At 41.2% G+C, this 15,262-nt stretch overlaps 1 protein-coding gene across 1 annotated transcript in view; it reads left to right on the top strand.

The window, feature by feature from the left end:
• The window catches only part of IGF1 (insulin like growth factor 1), a gene marked incomplete at its 5' end in the record, with an annotated part of 53,672 nt that extends 47,602 nt beyond the window's left edge, over nt 1-6,070 (top strand). Inside the window, 3 exon segments of the mRNA XM_081083138.1 lie at nt 4,247-4,428; nt 5,800-5,905; nt 5,908-6,070. Of these exon segments, the coding sequence (XP_080939264.1) occupies nt 4,247-4,428; nt 5,800-5,905; nt 5,908-5,954 (335 nt within the window). The 3' untranslated portion in view covers nt 5,955-6,070.
• Nucleotides 6,071-15,262: the final 9,192 nt, after the last annotated feature.

Genomic DNA, 15,262 nt, shown 5'->3' with positions numbered 1-15,262 from the left:
TTTGGTCATGCAATCAAGCCTCCGTTAATCAAAGTTAAATGCAAATTAGTTTTTTTATGAAAATCCCATTGTGTTTTCTGTAAGAAACATAACTGTGAATTTTCTAGAAATAGCCCTTGAAATCCAACCTGAATTATCTTACTTCTTTTTTTCCTGCTTTCAAAATATGATCAAATTTAGAACCTCCTTTTGTTAGCAATTTCTAGCGAATAGTTTTATTCCTCAGAACCCAAAGATTAAGTATATGTCTTCAGAACTGTATATTTCCCCATTTGGAAAATGTTTCCATTTCCATTATTTAAGTACTGATTCTTCAATTAGTGGCAAAATTAAAATAATTGAAGCGTTCTCAATAAACAAGTGGGGACGTTTCCAACTGCCTTCCCAGAAACCTGGAAGAAATGCAACCACATGTAGAACCAATAGAGGTAGCACCATTTTTACCAGTGATTAATGACTAGAGCTCTCTGTTCAAGAAGTGATGACCCCCGGGAACTCTCAGCATTACACCTTCTCTTTCAGGGATGGAGGGAAGTGAGGCGCTTGCAACCCAGACAAAATGTGAGACTCAGCTAATTGGTGTGGTTTTGATGATGCCACAATTCTGCCCCAAATCCTTGTAACTAGCAAGTTTGCCCTGTAGATTATTGAATTACTCCACTGATCATGCATTATTTAAAGGGAAATGCTATTATTATAGAAGCCATCTGTTTAACCATTGGAATTCTGTCTGTTGGCCAACTTTCAAGATACAGTAGTGCACTGTGACTACACACGCGATAAGACAAGTCAAGGCCTGCATTAAATGGCCAACTTTTATAAATGCCTGTTCACTCTAATGACCAAGTGAGTGTAGAGATACTTCATGATGCCAGTAGGACAGAACTCTGAGACTGTACCTAGCTGCAAAAGGAACTATCTCAGTCACCTGTCTTTTGTTTTAGCATCAATTGCAGGAGTGGGAAACCTTTTTTTCTGCCAAGGGCAGAAATATATGATGATATTTATAACATCATATGCGGGCCTTACAAAATTATCAACTTAAAAATGAGCCTACTATATTTGGTCAAACATTAAATTTACTCACCCCTAATGCCATGGCAGGGCTAGACCAAATGATTTTGAGGGCCTCATATGGCCCCCAGGCTAGACCTTCCCCACCCTTGAAGTAAAGAAAAATGTTTTGAGCATCTCAGGGAAGCTCAAATGATGAATAGAAAATAAATTTTCATCTTCTGAGTTAGAAAGTATTCTAACCTCTTTCCTGAAGACAACATAAATGGCTTCCAACCATATTGAACATTTGGCCTGGATGGGTTTTCTTCTGCATTTCTTTACTTATTACAGATTCTTTGGAATAGAAAGAACCATAGCACCATGTACTGTGTTCAAAACAGGAATATTATCCTTGCATCTCTCACAGGTGTTCATACCACCTTTACTTAACTACTTCCAGCAATGGGAAATTCATTACTTTTAAAAGAAGTTTGTCCCATTTTTAAAACTTTTGAGCCCAAATTGTTAGAAAAATTTTCTCTTATATTAAGCCAATATTTGTTTCCCATTCACCTACCAAGGTCTGATTCCACCCACTGGAGCAGAATTGCATAGTGCCTAATGGGAAGTTTTTAAAGGAAAGAATATAACAATTCACTCTATCACATTTAAAAATTAGTCATAATGACCAGAGCTGCAATTTAGAGGTCATTAAAAATCCCTTTTTTTCCCCAAACTTGATACTGGAGCAAATTATGTTCCTGCCTTTCTAGTAAACCACAGTGTATTGGGTTTCTAGTGTTAGCCCATAGCAATAAGTATCTTTATTTTGCTTCTGTAAAAAGAAGTAACGTGAGGCATTTGAAGATAAAGGGCAAAACTTGGACCCTCAACTGGGGCCTCTCAGTTGGCAAGAAATTATTTTTATTAAATATCTTGATATAAAACCAGAAACCAAGCCTATAGGACACTTCAAAGGACTAATTAAACTTTAAAAGGCAATAGATAACTACTGTTATATTCATATATCGCCCAATGAAGTACAATCAGTCCATTGTAGACACTATGAATAGACAAAGAAAAACATCTTTCTAGGATTGTGGTAAGATAACTGATAGCTGCATTTATAGCCAAATCCAAGTCTTTATACCACTGTTTCAACATTTTTAAAAATATGGACATAAGGTACTTTCTTTACAAAACATTTTTTAAAGAGTCCTAAATTTCTCTTTCCCTAAATTCTTGATCTGTGGACTAAAAGAGCACAGCTATTTTATAGTCTGAGTCTTCTACACCAGCTGATCTTCCATGGCAAGTGGAAACCCTGCTGAGGCACCAGTGGGGGCCAGCTGCCTGGTTCCCCCAAACCCCTCAATCACAAGGAGCCCATAGGGTTTGCCTCCAGCTAAAGCAGCAAATCCCACCCAGAGAGACCACAAACTGAACCCTCACTGAGCTACTACCCTCTGCTGCCCTAAGAATGGTAATACACCTGCCTTCTGTGAAGAAGCATCAATGGGCTCCTGTGCTAAACACCAGGAAAACAATTTGTGTTCTCAGAGGATGCCACCAACAGTTGGCCCTTTGGGCCACAAGGCTGCCAGACTAAGCTGGTGGTGGGCTATTACCCTGGGAGTTCAAAATATACATTGTGGATTTCGACTTTCAAAACTCCATCCTAAAGAACAGTGTCATTATTATGCAAATGCAGACTTTTTAAATGTAAAATATCGTGCTGTCTCCTGTGTCAGGAGTTAAGATCGACTATATGTCAGATTGATTAATTGGATTCTTCTAGATCAATGTTTTACACATTTTCCACCATGAAATCTGAATGTCAGTGGAGAAAACCAGCCCTCCTTCCCTCCTGCCCCTCCTACCTCCCAAGGGAGTTAATGGACAGGAGAGAAAGCTGAGACAGGGTCCCCCTGCCCTTGCCTGAATCAGGGCACTTTTACTTCTGTCTGTTTTATATATTGGTATAAGCAAGATTCGTTTTAACAAGAGTTCTGCTACGACAAAAAGCTTACAAAGGATCCAGGTACATTTTAAGGTCCATGTAAGCTTGTTTTGTCCTTTCTTTTCATTCTAGAGCCAGGAAAAGTGTATTCAAATCAAAACAAAATGAAACCAGACTAAAACCTACTTGCCAAGTAAAGAGGTCTAATTGATTTGCAAATATCAAGAGAAATTTGACTCATCCTGTTCCCTATGGGCAATCCAGGTCACAGGAAAGGTGGACGTTTAGTTCATTCTGTCTCGGTCTAATAGTTATTCTATAAGAAGACAGAATTGATTGTTCTGGTCTCTCTGGGGTGATAAGAGCGAGAGCCCTATCACATCGGTATTGTCATCAGTTCCAAGTTCCAAGGTTTCTGGATGCAGTCAACAGTAACACTGCTTCTTCACAAACCATGTAAGTTCCTGGGAAGGGGTGCTCAGAGAAAGCAACCCAATATTTATTTAGGACCTACTATGTGTCTAGTGATACTCTAAGTACTTTCCATATATTATCTCATGTAATCCTCAAACAACCCTCACAAGAAAGATATCATTAATCCCACTTTACAAATGAGTAAACTGAGGCTCAGGAAGCTTCAATGACTTGTCCAGAGTTGTGCAACAGGTCTTCCAGGCTCTGTGAGGCGCTTGGGGTTGGCAGAGAGAAGATCTGGGTTAAACTCTTGGTTCTACCATTTACTGCAGAATGACCTATAGCAAGTCCTTCCCAACCCCGAGTTTCAGCCTCCACACCAGGAAAGTAGGAGTCTTTCCTAGATTTAAAATCTCACTGATGTTCATACAGTGGAAGCAACTAAGCAAAAGAGCAAATATTTGAGCCATCCTGCATATAAAAACGATGCAAATTTTCTAAAAAGGTAAAGGAAACTGAATGCATGGTCCTCTTTTATTAATATCCCTAGCAGCCTCTCAAGCCAATATATAAAGAAAGGGTTGGATTGGGCCATACAGTTTTTTGGCTGAAGGCTGCTGAGAACATCAGGAGAACTAACACAAAGTATGTTGTGAATGAGTGTAAACGAGTGTGATACAGGTTCCTGGAGACATACTAGAATCCAGAAGGATCTATAGGAACAGGAATTGTGGGAGAAGCTTCAAAGAGAGGTTCACATACAAATGTGCGGGATGACTAGGCATGGGGAGAGGAGAGTCTTCAGAGTCTAGGTGGAACCATGAATTTGGAATATTCCACTCTAAAGCCAGGCCACTCTGCATTTCATTTGTACAGACAAGCCCACAGGGTATGGCTCCAACAGTCGGAGGGCAATTCAGACAGGCATTGTGGACGAGTGCTGCTTCCGAAGCTGTGATCTGAGGAGACTGGAGATGTACTGCGCCCCACTCAAGCCTGCCAAGTCAGCCCGCTCCGTCCGTGCCCAGCGCCACACTGACGTCCCCAAGGCTCAGAAGGTAAGCCAGCTGGAGTGGGATCCCGCCATCCTCAAGAGATCTGTGTCTTATATGTGTGGGTGGACAAAACAGTAATTTAGTCCCCATAGTCTCCTGTCTTACAGGTCAAAATAGCTCCATTCTCACCCTAGATGTCCATCCCTTTGGTCACTCCGCATTGCAAATTCTCTTTTGCACTGCTCTGGACAATCAGATGACCAGCAGGTGGTGAAGAATGGTAATAGCTGCCTCATCAGGTCGCTCTGAGAATTAACTTACTGCACATACAGTGCTTTCCATGTGTCTGCACAGCACAGCTGTTGGGCAAGTGTTAACATCTGTCATAATTGTAATTAAGAACAAAACCTGGAAACTTTCAGGTCCTGGTATTCTGCAAAGGTGTAAAAAAACACAACTCTAAAATGGGAACTATTTGAAATTCACATCCAATGGCAAACATAGTTAAAGAAAAACATTAAAAATAGAAATTTCTGTTTGGCTGAAAGAATACCTAGAAATTCCTAATGACCAAAATTTGCAGGTGTCTTTTTTAAAAGCTAGATTTTAAACAAACCTTAGAGGTACTATCTCTGCCATCAAGAGCATGTAAATCATCTGATGCATGTTTGTCACCTGATAAACTTTTGTTGAATGAATGAATGAGTGAATGAGTAAACAAGTGAATATAAGTGATTAACATTTTAGTCATGAGGTAGAAAGAATGAGAACTAAAGAGAAGGTGAAGAATGAAGAAGAAAGAGAGGAAGGTTGAGTAAGGAAAGTGTTTCCGTAGGGATTCTGTTGACAAAAGGAAAAGTCAAACAAAACAAAAAAATACCACCTGTGGTTTTAATCTTTGGAGCCAAGACTAGCATAGTGCAGAATGCCCAAGATGAGAAATCAAGATGTTTACAATGACACCTTTGCTGCTTCCTGGTCGTAAACTGCAGCCGAGACTGGAGGAGGACCATGAGGGTTGAGCAAAGATGTGACTCCAGGGAGATACCTTGAGGGGTAGAAAGAGACGGGGCACAACCTGGTGTCCAGAGAACACAGCAGCCAATGGTCAGGGAGCAAGCACCACAGAAGTTACTTTTTGGTGAATGAGACTGGAAAGTTGTGCTGGGGATGGTGAAAGCAGGTTAATTCTCTTTCTTCCCAGGTGACCCAGTGCCTCTCAATTTCTAGTTGGTTAGAGGGTGGGGGTCCAAGATGAGCCCCAAAGTTCTGGAATGTTGGGTCTGGTGACTGAGGTGTAGACACCTGTCCAACAGCAGTGCTGTCTCCCGCATCCCATGGAGCCCAGGCATTCTGAGCTAACTCTAAGGCTGTCTTCCGGGACACCAAGGGGACCACCTGTTCTCAATGCCATTATTTTTGTGATGTTTACAGTATCAGCCCCCAACTACCAACAAGAAAAAGAAGTCTCAGAGGAGAAGGAAAGGTGGGCCAAAGAAACACCCAGGAGGGAAACAGAAGGAGGGGACGGAAGCAAGTCAGCAGATGAAAGGAAAGAAGAAAGAGCAGAGGAGGGAGACTGGAGCTAGAAACTGAACACAGAAGCAAAAAGGAAAATGGAGGAGAAGAGCGGAGAGGGGCAAAGACGATGAGAGAGAAGCAGACAGCGATACAGAAAAGTGGGCAATGCTAGAGGAAATGAAGAACAGTAGCCTAGTGGAGCTAGCTAATACCCGTGATGGAAGGATTGAAGGAATCTGTTATAGAATGTAGCTATTAAACATGGAGAAAATGGAAATGAAGCATGTAATCCCCAAGAAAGCCCAAAGAAAGGCAGTAGCAAGAATGAAAAAAGAACAAATATTATAAAAGAGTCAAATTTCCTGCTCCCCAAAAACAATTAAATAAAAAAATTAAGATTACAAAATCAAGGCTTTTGTATGCATTTAAAAATTTTGTGTGAATCTATAATAGAAGAATTGCTCATGTCAATATATGTCCAGAGTTAAATATTAGCCCCAAATTCTCCACAAGATTGAATTGTGTCATAGAAATTCCCAGATTTCCTTTCCTGCAATGAACTTGGAGGCTGCATGTCTTGGTTTGGGCCAAAGGGCATCCAGTATTTGCCTACAGGCCTGTGAGGCCTGTGAGGTAACCTATGAGAGAAGGTCATTGAACCTTTTTTTTTTTCCACTTTGGAATCAGACATAAAAGATGTATTAGTTTGCTAGGGGTGCCATAACAAATACCACAGACTAGGTAGCTTAAGCAGCAGAAAGTTATTTTCATATACTTCTGGAGCCTGGAAGTCTAAGATCAAGATGTTGGCTGGGTTGGTTCCCTTTGAGAAATATTAGAGAAGAATCTGTTCCAGGCCTTTCTCCATGGCTTGTAATTGCCCTTCTTCTCCCTGTGTCTTCACATCATCTTCCTTCTATGCATATCTTTGTGCCCAAATTTATCCCTCTTATAGAACAATGGTCATGTTGGAATAGGACCCACCATAATGACCTCATTTTAATTTAATTACCTGTATGTTGATTCCCCATCTCCAAATACAGTCACATTTTGAGGTACTGGAGGTTGGGATTTCAACATGTAAATTTTGGGGTAAGTGACACAATCCAGCCCATAACAGGAGACTTCTGATATATGATTACTGTCTTCTGATTCCTAGAATACTCTCTGTTGCTGTTTCTCTCTTACTTTCTCCCAAACACACACATAGACTCCTAGATTTTTAGATCTGAAATCTTAGGCATTTCAGCTCCATGGAAATTCTAGGACCATAGTATGAGCTGTAAAAGGCCTCAGAAATCATTTGGTTCAATCACTTCATTTTAAAGATAAGAATACTGAGATCCAGAAATGGGTAAAGATGTGCTTGGGTTCTAAGATGCCCTCCTTCTGGCCAGCAGAGAATAGCACATAATCAATATGGACTAATAAGAATTCCAAAAGAAAAAGATGGGGTAGAAGTGGCCCCATGAAGTCTCCTACTAATTTAATATATTCCCACCAGAAAGAATGGAGTAAATGAGAGCAGGGTTGATGGATTTCCCTTAGGGAAAAGAAAAGCTCTATAGAATCACAGAATGTAGGTCTTAGAGATCTTCTCCTCCACCTTCCTTGATTTAAACAGTAGGGTTAGGGTCTTCACAGATAATAAAGCAAAAAGTCTCAAGATCATCCAAATTGTTGATTATAAGAGTTGAGAGAGATAAGTGTACAGCCAAGCAAATGATGACCCTTGGGAAAAGAAGATGACTAAACCAAGAACCAAGAAGCAAAGCATTTCATCAAGTAGCCTACTTTGATGATGTCATGGTATAAAGAAACCTCCTTTCTGCCTGGTCCTTCCATGCCTTCTACTTCAGGGCCATTCTTCCTTCATGGTTCACTGAAAATCCAGCCTATATAATATATGAATATGCCCAAGGCTCAATCTAGGAGAAAACGGTCCAATCAGAAGCATAGCAAAGCCACAGATGGAAGCCAAGCCACTGCTGTGGTGGTTGCAAAGTGGATCCTGGGTTATTAGATCGATGAAAGCCAGCTAGTACCTGAAACCCATATGGCCAGCCACCTTATCCAGGAGATGCTGAGTACTCTTGCTAAGACATCATGCTCTAGGACCAGCCTCAGACATAGGCCTACTGTGACTACCATCTGAGAGTAGCCAGCAAACACAGATGGCTCTTCAAGCGACCACAGTTGAGCAGAAGAATTAACAGTTAATGTCCTATGAAAAGGTTCCTTAAAGAATTGTCTGTTCCTTCTTTCATTGATGAGTGAATAAATGTCAACTATAAATCAAGACTTTGGATAAAGTATAAGTACACCCAATGATGAACTTCATCCAAAAAGAAGACAAGGACATCAAAAGAAAAAAAAAAAGCAATAGAACTTTCTAGCTAAAGAATGTTTAAATCCTAGATTATGGATTAAAACCCACTTCTTTTTGTAATGGGTTTTTATCAACACTAAAGCAATTATCTTGAATGGCTAGATGTGACTTCAGAATAATATGAACTAAGTAAATAGGAAGAACCTATCATTGTCTTTCCATCTCCCCCTTTCTAGAATCAATACTAAGCACCTAGCGATACATGGTATATAATGTTGGGTAGATAGATGGATGGATGGATGGATGAATGATGGGTGGATTGGATGGATGGATGGATGGATGGATGGGTGGATGGGTGGATGAACAGAAAAATGGGTGTTCTAGGTAGATGAATAGAGGTAGAAAGGCAGCTATAAAAACACATAGCACTGCTGAGATGGCATGATTCCTCTCGTTCTTGCACAGGGGGTGAGGCAAGTTCGGAGTAAAGAAAGAAAGGACAAAGGAGTTGTGCTTACACAAGTGTTGCAGGTTTACAATTTCCTTCTCTAGCCTCAACTGAAATCATTCAAGGACCTACTGCCAAAAGTACAATTGCCGAAGGTGGCATCTGCCACCTTTAAAATCAAATGTATTTATAGCAAATGTTATGTAGCTATTAGTCCCCTCAATACTTTCCTGAAGTAGGCAGAGTAGTAGCCATCATTTAAAATTCTACTATTTCAACTGCTTCTCTTAGGGAAAATTGATGATTATGTGTAAAACTTATGGGATATGTAAAGATTCCGGATCCTAAAATAAAATTGCTGAAAAAAATTTTTTATTGAGCACCTACCATGTGCAAACCTCTGTACTAGGCATGAAGGAGAATTATAAAGATTGTAGAAGCAGTAAAACATAGTGGGTTAAGAGTAGAGAATGTGTAACTAACTTCAAATGCTGCTTAGCTTACTAGTGGTATGACCTTGGGCAAATGATGTAACTTATTTGTGCTTCAGTTTCCTTATCTGTCAGTCGGAATCTACTTGATTGAATTTATCTAGTTGAATTTATCTAATTGAATCTACAGTTGTGAGGATTTGAGAGTGTGTGTGTGTGTGTGTGTGTGTGTGTGTGTGTACAAATATATATGATAGTGAACAAGTTGGTGCCTAGTACGTAGTAAGCACTATTAAAGTTTTTGTTAATATTATTTTACTTCATTCTAAAAAATAGAGCCATCTGAAAAAGAAATAGATCTCCTCAAATGGAAGTAGGTCTCATATTCCCCAGACTTCAAGCTTCAGCTGCCAACACTCTTCAGTGATATGGTAGTTGGTTTCAAGCACATGGTGGGAAAAGAGAACTGAGTGACCTAAGACCCCTTCCAACCAAAGAACCCAGTTCTACAAATAATTACAACTTAAAAAGAATCCCGGCCATCCCATGTGAGAATCGCTTAACTTTTATTTTTAGGTCATAGAATGAACTTTCAGAAAACCACCATTTTTCTCAACCAGTTAAAATCAAATGCAATATGTGTTTTCATTTCATGGTGACTGGGGAAAATTTAATTGTAGCATGAACTCAAACTCTTACTAGTTTTAAGTCAAATTGCCAAAATAAATAGAAATGTGGGATATTTTCAGGCTCACACCACTTCCGGGACATTTCAGTTTCTAGGGTTGCCGATTCAGTGCCTTTCACAAGTATTTGATCTTCTCTCAAACATCTCTTGAAAACAAACAAAACCTCATACAGCTTCTAATGTGAGTGCTGTTAGGATGTAAGGGTGGAGAGGGAGGCAGAGAAATGAGCTCCGGAGAGCCTTTCCCCTTCTCTCCCCCAATCTCCTGACCACCTCCCTCCCACCAACCACCAATAGGAAACAGTGTTTTCTTAAGTAATACATTTTGCAGTTTCTCAAGTTCATTAGCATACATGGGGTAGATGAGATTTATTCTCTTTGTCTATAAGACGGGAATAGGACTTTTTGCAATATTTAATAGATAATAGGGAGCTGACTTTTTAATTTTCATTGAATTTAGTGGGGTGACATTGGTTAATAAGATTATATGGGCTTCAGGGGTACAATTCTATAATACATCATCTGTATGTTCTGTTGTATGTTCACCACCCAAGTCAATTTTCTTCCATCACCATTTATTTCTCCTTTACCCTCTTCTACCTCCCTTACCCCCCTCTCCCTCCCGTAATCCCCATGCTGTTGTCTGTGTCTATGGGAGTTGACTTCTAATCTAAGGGCAAAGTTGATAGTCTGAAGTTCAAGTGGAAGGCTTTGGTGGAAATTGTTTTTAGATGAAGCAGGATGTTCTTTATGAAGTTTTGAATATTCACTACAGAATTCCTCAGCTTGTATGCTCACCAGCTACTGATTCCTTTGAAAATCAGTGACAATATTATTGACCTGTAAAATCAGAAATACACATGGATTGTTCATACGCCAGATTGTTCTTGCACCATTTTCTGTCTTGGAAAAGCACTGGCTGGCAGCAGGTATGTTTACTTTTCTATGCTGAAGGCTCCCATCAACCTCAAACAGATGCAAATCACTTCCACTTGTCAGAGTGCTATTTTGTTCATCCTCAGAGTTCAGGGGAGCCTTCCAAACTTCCAAAATTTCTCTCAATTCAGTGAGGAGGAAAATTTAGAACACACTATTCTTTCTGTGTTCTTGTTTTTTCTTGAATTTTTGGGGGTGATATTGGTTAATAAAATTAGATAGGTTTCAGGTGTTCAAGTCTATAATACATCATCTGTATATTGTATTGTATGTTCACCATCCCAAGTCAAATCTCTTTCCATCACTATTTATCCCTTCTATCCCCTATTCTACCTCCTCCAACTCCCTTTGCCCCCTGGTAATCACCATGTTGTTGTCTGTGCCTATGAGTTTCATTTGTTTTGGGCTTAATCTCTTCACCTTTTCCACCCAGCTCCACAACTGCCCTCCCTTCTGACAGCTGTCAGTCTGTAAAACACCGTTATGAATGTGCTGCCCAGATTTGTCACACACACACCCAGCATGAGTGGAAGAGGGCAACACCCTTTCCTGCTAATCCTGTGAGCTCATTGTTATTGCATTGAAATGACAGCAAAGGTAACCAACTCAGGGATTCCCCTCTCCCCAACACGTTGTAATAGAAGTTGCTGTATACGCTAATTTAAATATTCTAGTATAAGTTGTACGTCAGATAAAATAATGGCATTTTGGAGGCTTATTAGAAAAAAGTAATCAAATTCAGTTTTTAGGTAAAAATGTGCTGAATCTTTAGCACGTATCAGAGAAGTTGTTAGAATGTGGTGTTTCTCTTTTTAAAATAACACAACATTTGAACCTTTCAGCAATTCCAAAGTCAACTCCCTCTGAGAAAGATAGTGTGCTTCAACTTTTTTTAAAAATTTAAAAATGTAACACAAACACAAACACAAACAGCTAACTAAACAAGCTTCCCATAAAAATCAACAGTCTCGCAGCCTGGACCCCAAAGTATTTTACAACATCCTTCAAGACTATTAAAGGCAACAGAAATACCTCTTGCCAGTGAGGGAAAATGCCCCTTGGCATTTCTTTTCATTTTTTCCAGGCTTTTAAACCATTTTGTTAGTGATTTCTTACATCATAGGCAGGCATATTTGAAATAGAGTTAGCCAGTATCCTTTGAAGAGTAAGAAAGTGGCTAGGTTGGGGTATTGTGGAATAATTATGGGACAAATACGAGTTCCCTATTTCCTGGAGATTCGTAGGGATGTACCAGTTCCTAGAAAAAAATAGCTACGCACCTGATTTCCCAGCATTCAAGGGGTTGATAGATAACCAGTAGGTAGCTACTCTTTCTCCAGCCAGAGAAAGGGCAGCACCCTAGCAAGGGATGTACTTTTTTAAAATATATTTTATTGATTTTTTTTACAGAGAAAAAGGGAGAGGGATAGAGAGTTAGAAACATCAATGGGAGAGAAACATTGATCAGCTGCCTCCTGCACACTCCCTACTGGTATGTCCCTGCAACCAAGGTACATGCCCTTGACCAGAATCGAACCTGGGACCCTTGAGTCTGCAGGCTAATGCTCTATCCACTGAGCCAAACCGGTTAGGGCACAAGGGATGTATTTTAACAACAGAAACTACCAAAAAAGAGAAAAAATAAGGCAATATCCATAACAATAGCTGGCATTTATTAGGCATATGCGCTGTGCTAAGGGCTATAGCAAACCACCTTATTTAAGTTTCACCATTAAGCCTGTAGAGTAAATACTATAATTATCCCCATTGTACAGATTAGAAAACTTGGGCTGAGTAAGAAAACAGTGATTGTCAATCAATGGTCACACAACTCCTATGTGGGACCTGTGATCTAAGCCACGTGTGTAAGCCTATGTCCTCTAAGAAAAAAGAGATGAGACTGGGTTAAATGAGCAAGGGTGTTATTAGGGGAAATGTTGGTGTGAAAGGACATAGGAGAGAATCGGGGAAACCTAAGCAAGCCATCAGAAGAAGGTAATGCAAGTCTGATCCCAAGTGAAGGAGAGAGAGGGAGTAGGTTAGGTGGAAGCATCCTAGATGGCTGTATAGTCTAAGGAAAATCCTTGAGCCAAAGCTGGCCAATAAAGGAATGGATCCGCCTTGATATAGCTACCACATTCAGTCATGAGGGTTGGGGAAGGGACCTGCCCTGGTGGCCAATCCACTATGACTGGAGGAGAGGATCATATTAGAAAAAAATGGCCATTGCCACCATAACCACATAGAAGATATGATGCAGTGGTTTCCAGGAAAAAAACAAGAGGCTGGGCTGACCAACATTGCATCCAGTCTTCATACTTCTCACTTTTTGTTAAAGAGGCAGCCACTCCATCAGGAACCAGAATCTCTCAAAATGTGCACCTTGACCTCTGGTTGTAAAAGTCACATTCCAAAGTGCTAAGTAAGTCACATGACACTCATTTTGCTTGGCTCCCAAAGAGGAAAGGCTGACCTAACTCTCCTGAATTTGAACTTGTGATTCCCCATACTAAAGAGATACCAGACTTGATCTTGAGACATCTAACTTGTCCTCCACAATTTCACGTGTCTCCAGGTCAAGCCAGCAAACTAGCTCAAGCCCATCCTTCTTAACAAGTGAAGAGCTGAGGTCTGGCTCAGCTTTTCAATCATCCACTCCTCATTTTGTTATTGTTGTTATTGTTTTTCCTATTTTTTTTCCCTTCTTAGAAGAAGGTCAATGCTGAGTTAGGACCTTATCCTATATAATAAAGAGCTAATATGCAAATGGTCATTATGCCCTCATGCCCTCGCTCTGGAACTGTTCAGATACTCAAACTGGGGAGAGAGGAATGGGGACCAGCCAGGCACAAATGAGTTCTTGAGAGAGGAATGGGGACCAGCCAGGCTGCGACCCGGGAGAGGGACAAACCGCCAGCCCCATGGTCCTGGGTGCCAGCGGCTGTGCCTGTGCCTGCGGCCCCGGGAGAAGGACAAGCTGCACATCCCGCAGTCCCGGGTGCCAATGGCTGCACCTGTGCCTGTGCCTGCGGCCCAGGAGAGGGACAAGCCCCCGCCCCACAGTCCCAGATGCCAGTGCCTGCGGCCCAGGAGAGGGATAATCCACCCATCCCACAGTCCTGGGCACCTGTGGTGTGGCCCAGGCAAAGCTGTCTTCCCATGGTCCCTTGCAGCTGCAGCCAGCCCAGGCAAAGCCCAGGTCCCAGGTGCCTGCGACTGGCTGGAGGAGGGAATCCTGGGTCCCAGGTGTGGCACGAGGCAGAGGCGGTTAGGGGCAATCAGGCTGGTAGGGGAGCAGTTAGGGACGGTCAGGCAGGCAGAGGTGGTTAGGGGCAATTAGGCAGGCAGGCAGAGGGGTTAGGGCGATCAGGCAGGCAGGCAGGCGAGCAGTTAGGAGCCAGTGGTCCTGGATTGCAAGAGGCAGTCGGACATCCCCTGAGGAGGGTGCAGGCCAGGCTGAGGGACCGCCCCTGTGCATGAATTTCATGCACTGGGTCTCTAGTAATATATAACAGACAAATATTCCATGCTGGACAGAATTTTCCCAGCACTCTTACAGGGTGAGAGGCTTTTCTTAGACTTTACGTCACAAATGCTCAATTTGTTTGGAAAGGGTAGAGGTGGAAACATAGTCTATTGAAAATATCACTGCTTCCTTCCTGAAATTTAAAAGAGCCTATTAATTATCCTTCATTTCGATTCTCTCTCTCAGGCACAAGTCTCATAAAGATAGGCAGGGAGAAAAGAAGGGTTTATAATGCCCATGGGGTTAGCTTTTGCTCACAGAATACTGTGCTACTATTCTCTATCAATAACCAGACAAATGGGGTTCAGCTCACACTTGTAGTTGGAAGGACACCCATCCCCTAAACCAGCATCTACACCATCTGGGATCCTGGGTAGCTCATGACTTGATCAAAGACAGTTATCTGAGAGAGATTTGGGCCTTGAGGCACCAGATATTGTTTGACCTCTCGGGGAGGCAGTATGGCAGAGCAGCTAACTGGTGAGCTCCCAAATCAGAAGGAACTGGTACAAATTCCAGCAACAGGCACATCTTCGCTGCAAGAAATCGCTTTTAGTAGAAGCTTTGTATTCCTTAAAGGTAAAATGGGCAAGACACTAGTACCCACTTCCAAAAGAACTAGCAGAAATAAATAAGAAAACGTATTCCATTAACATATGTAATACAGTGTCTAGAATGTTATATGGGTTCAAGTGATAAAATTGTTATTCTTTAATTAAAAGAATAAACTGTTTTATTATTAGTCCTGTGTCTATCCGTCTGTTCCTATGTAACCTCAAATTCTATATGAGACTGCTGTAAATGAAATCATCTCAGGAGGTATTGTGAGATTATTGTATAAACTGTACAGTGTCTGCAAATGTTAAACAAGATCATTATTATTGCCCTTGTTACTAGCTCTCAATGGCCTTCTTACTCAAAAGGTTTATGCATAGCTTTCCTTTGAAGTGCTAGGAGCTAGGATTGGAGCAGAGAGATAATGGGAGAATGTGAATGAGCCCTTCAAAGCATTTTCCAG

Source organism: Myotis nattereri (assembly GCF_964212035.1).
Source record: "Myotis nattereri genome assembly, chromosome: 2".
Lineage (NCBI taxonomy): Eukaryota > Metazoa > Chordata > Mammalia > Chiroptera > Vespertilionidae > Myotis > Myotis nattereri.
The sequence above is the reverse complement of the archived record's forward strand: the minus strand, read 5'-3'. Positions and strand labels throughout refer to the sequence as shown.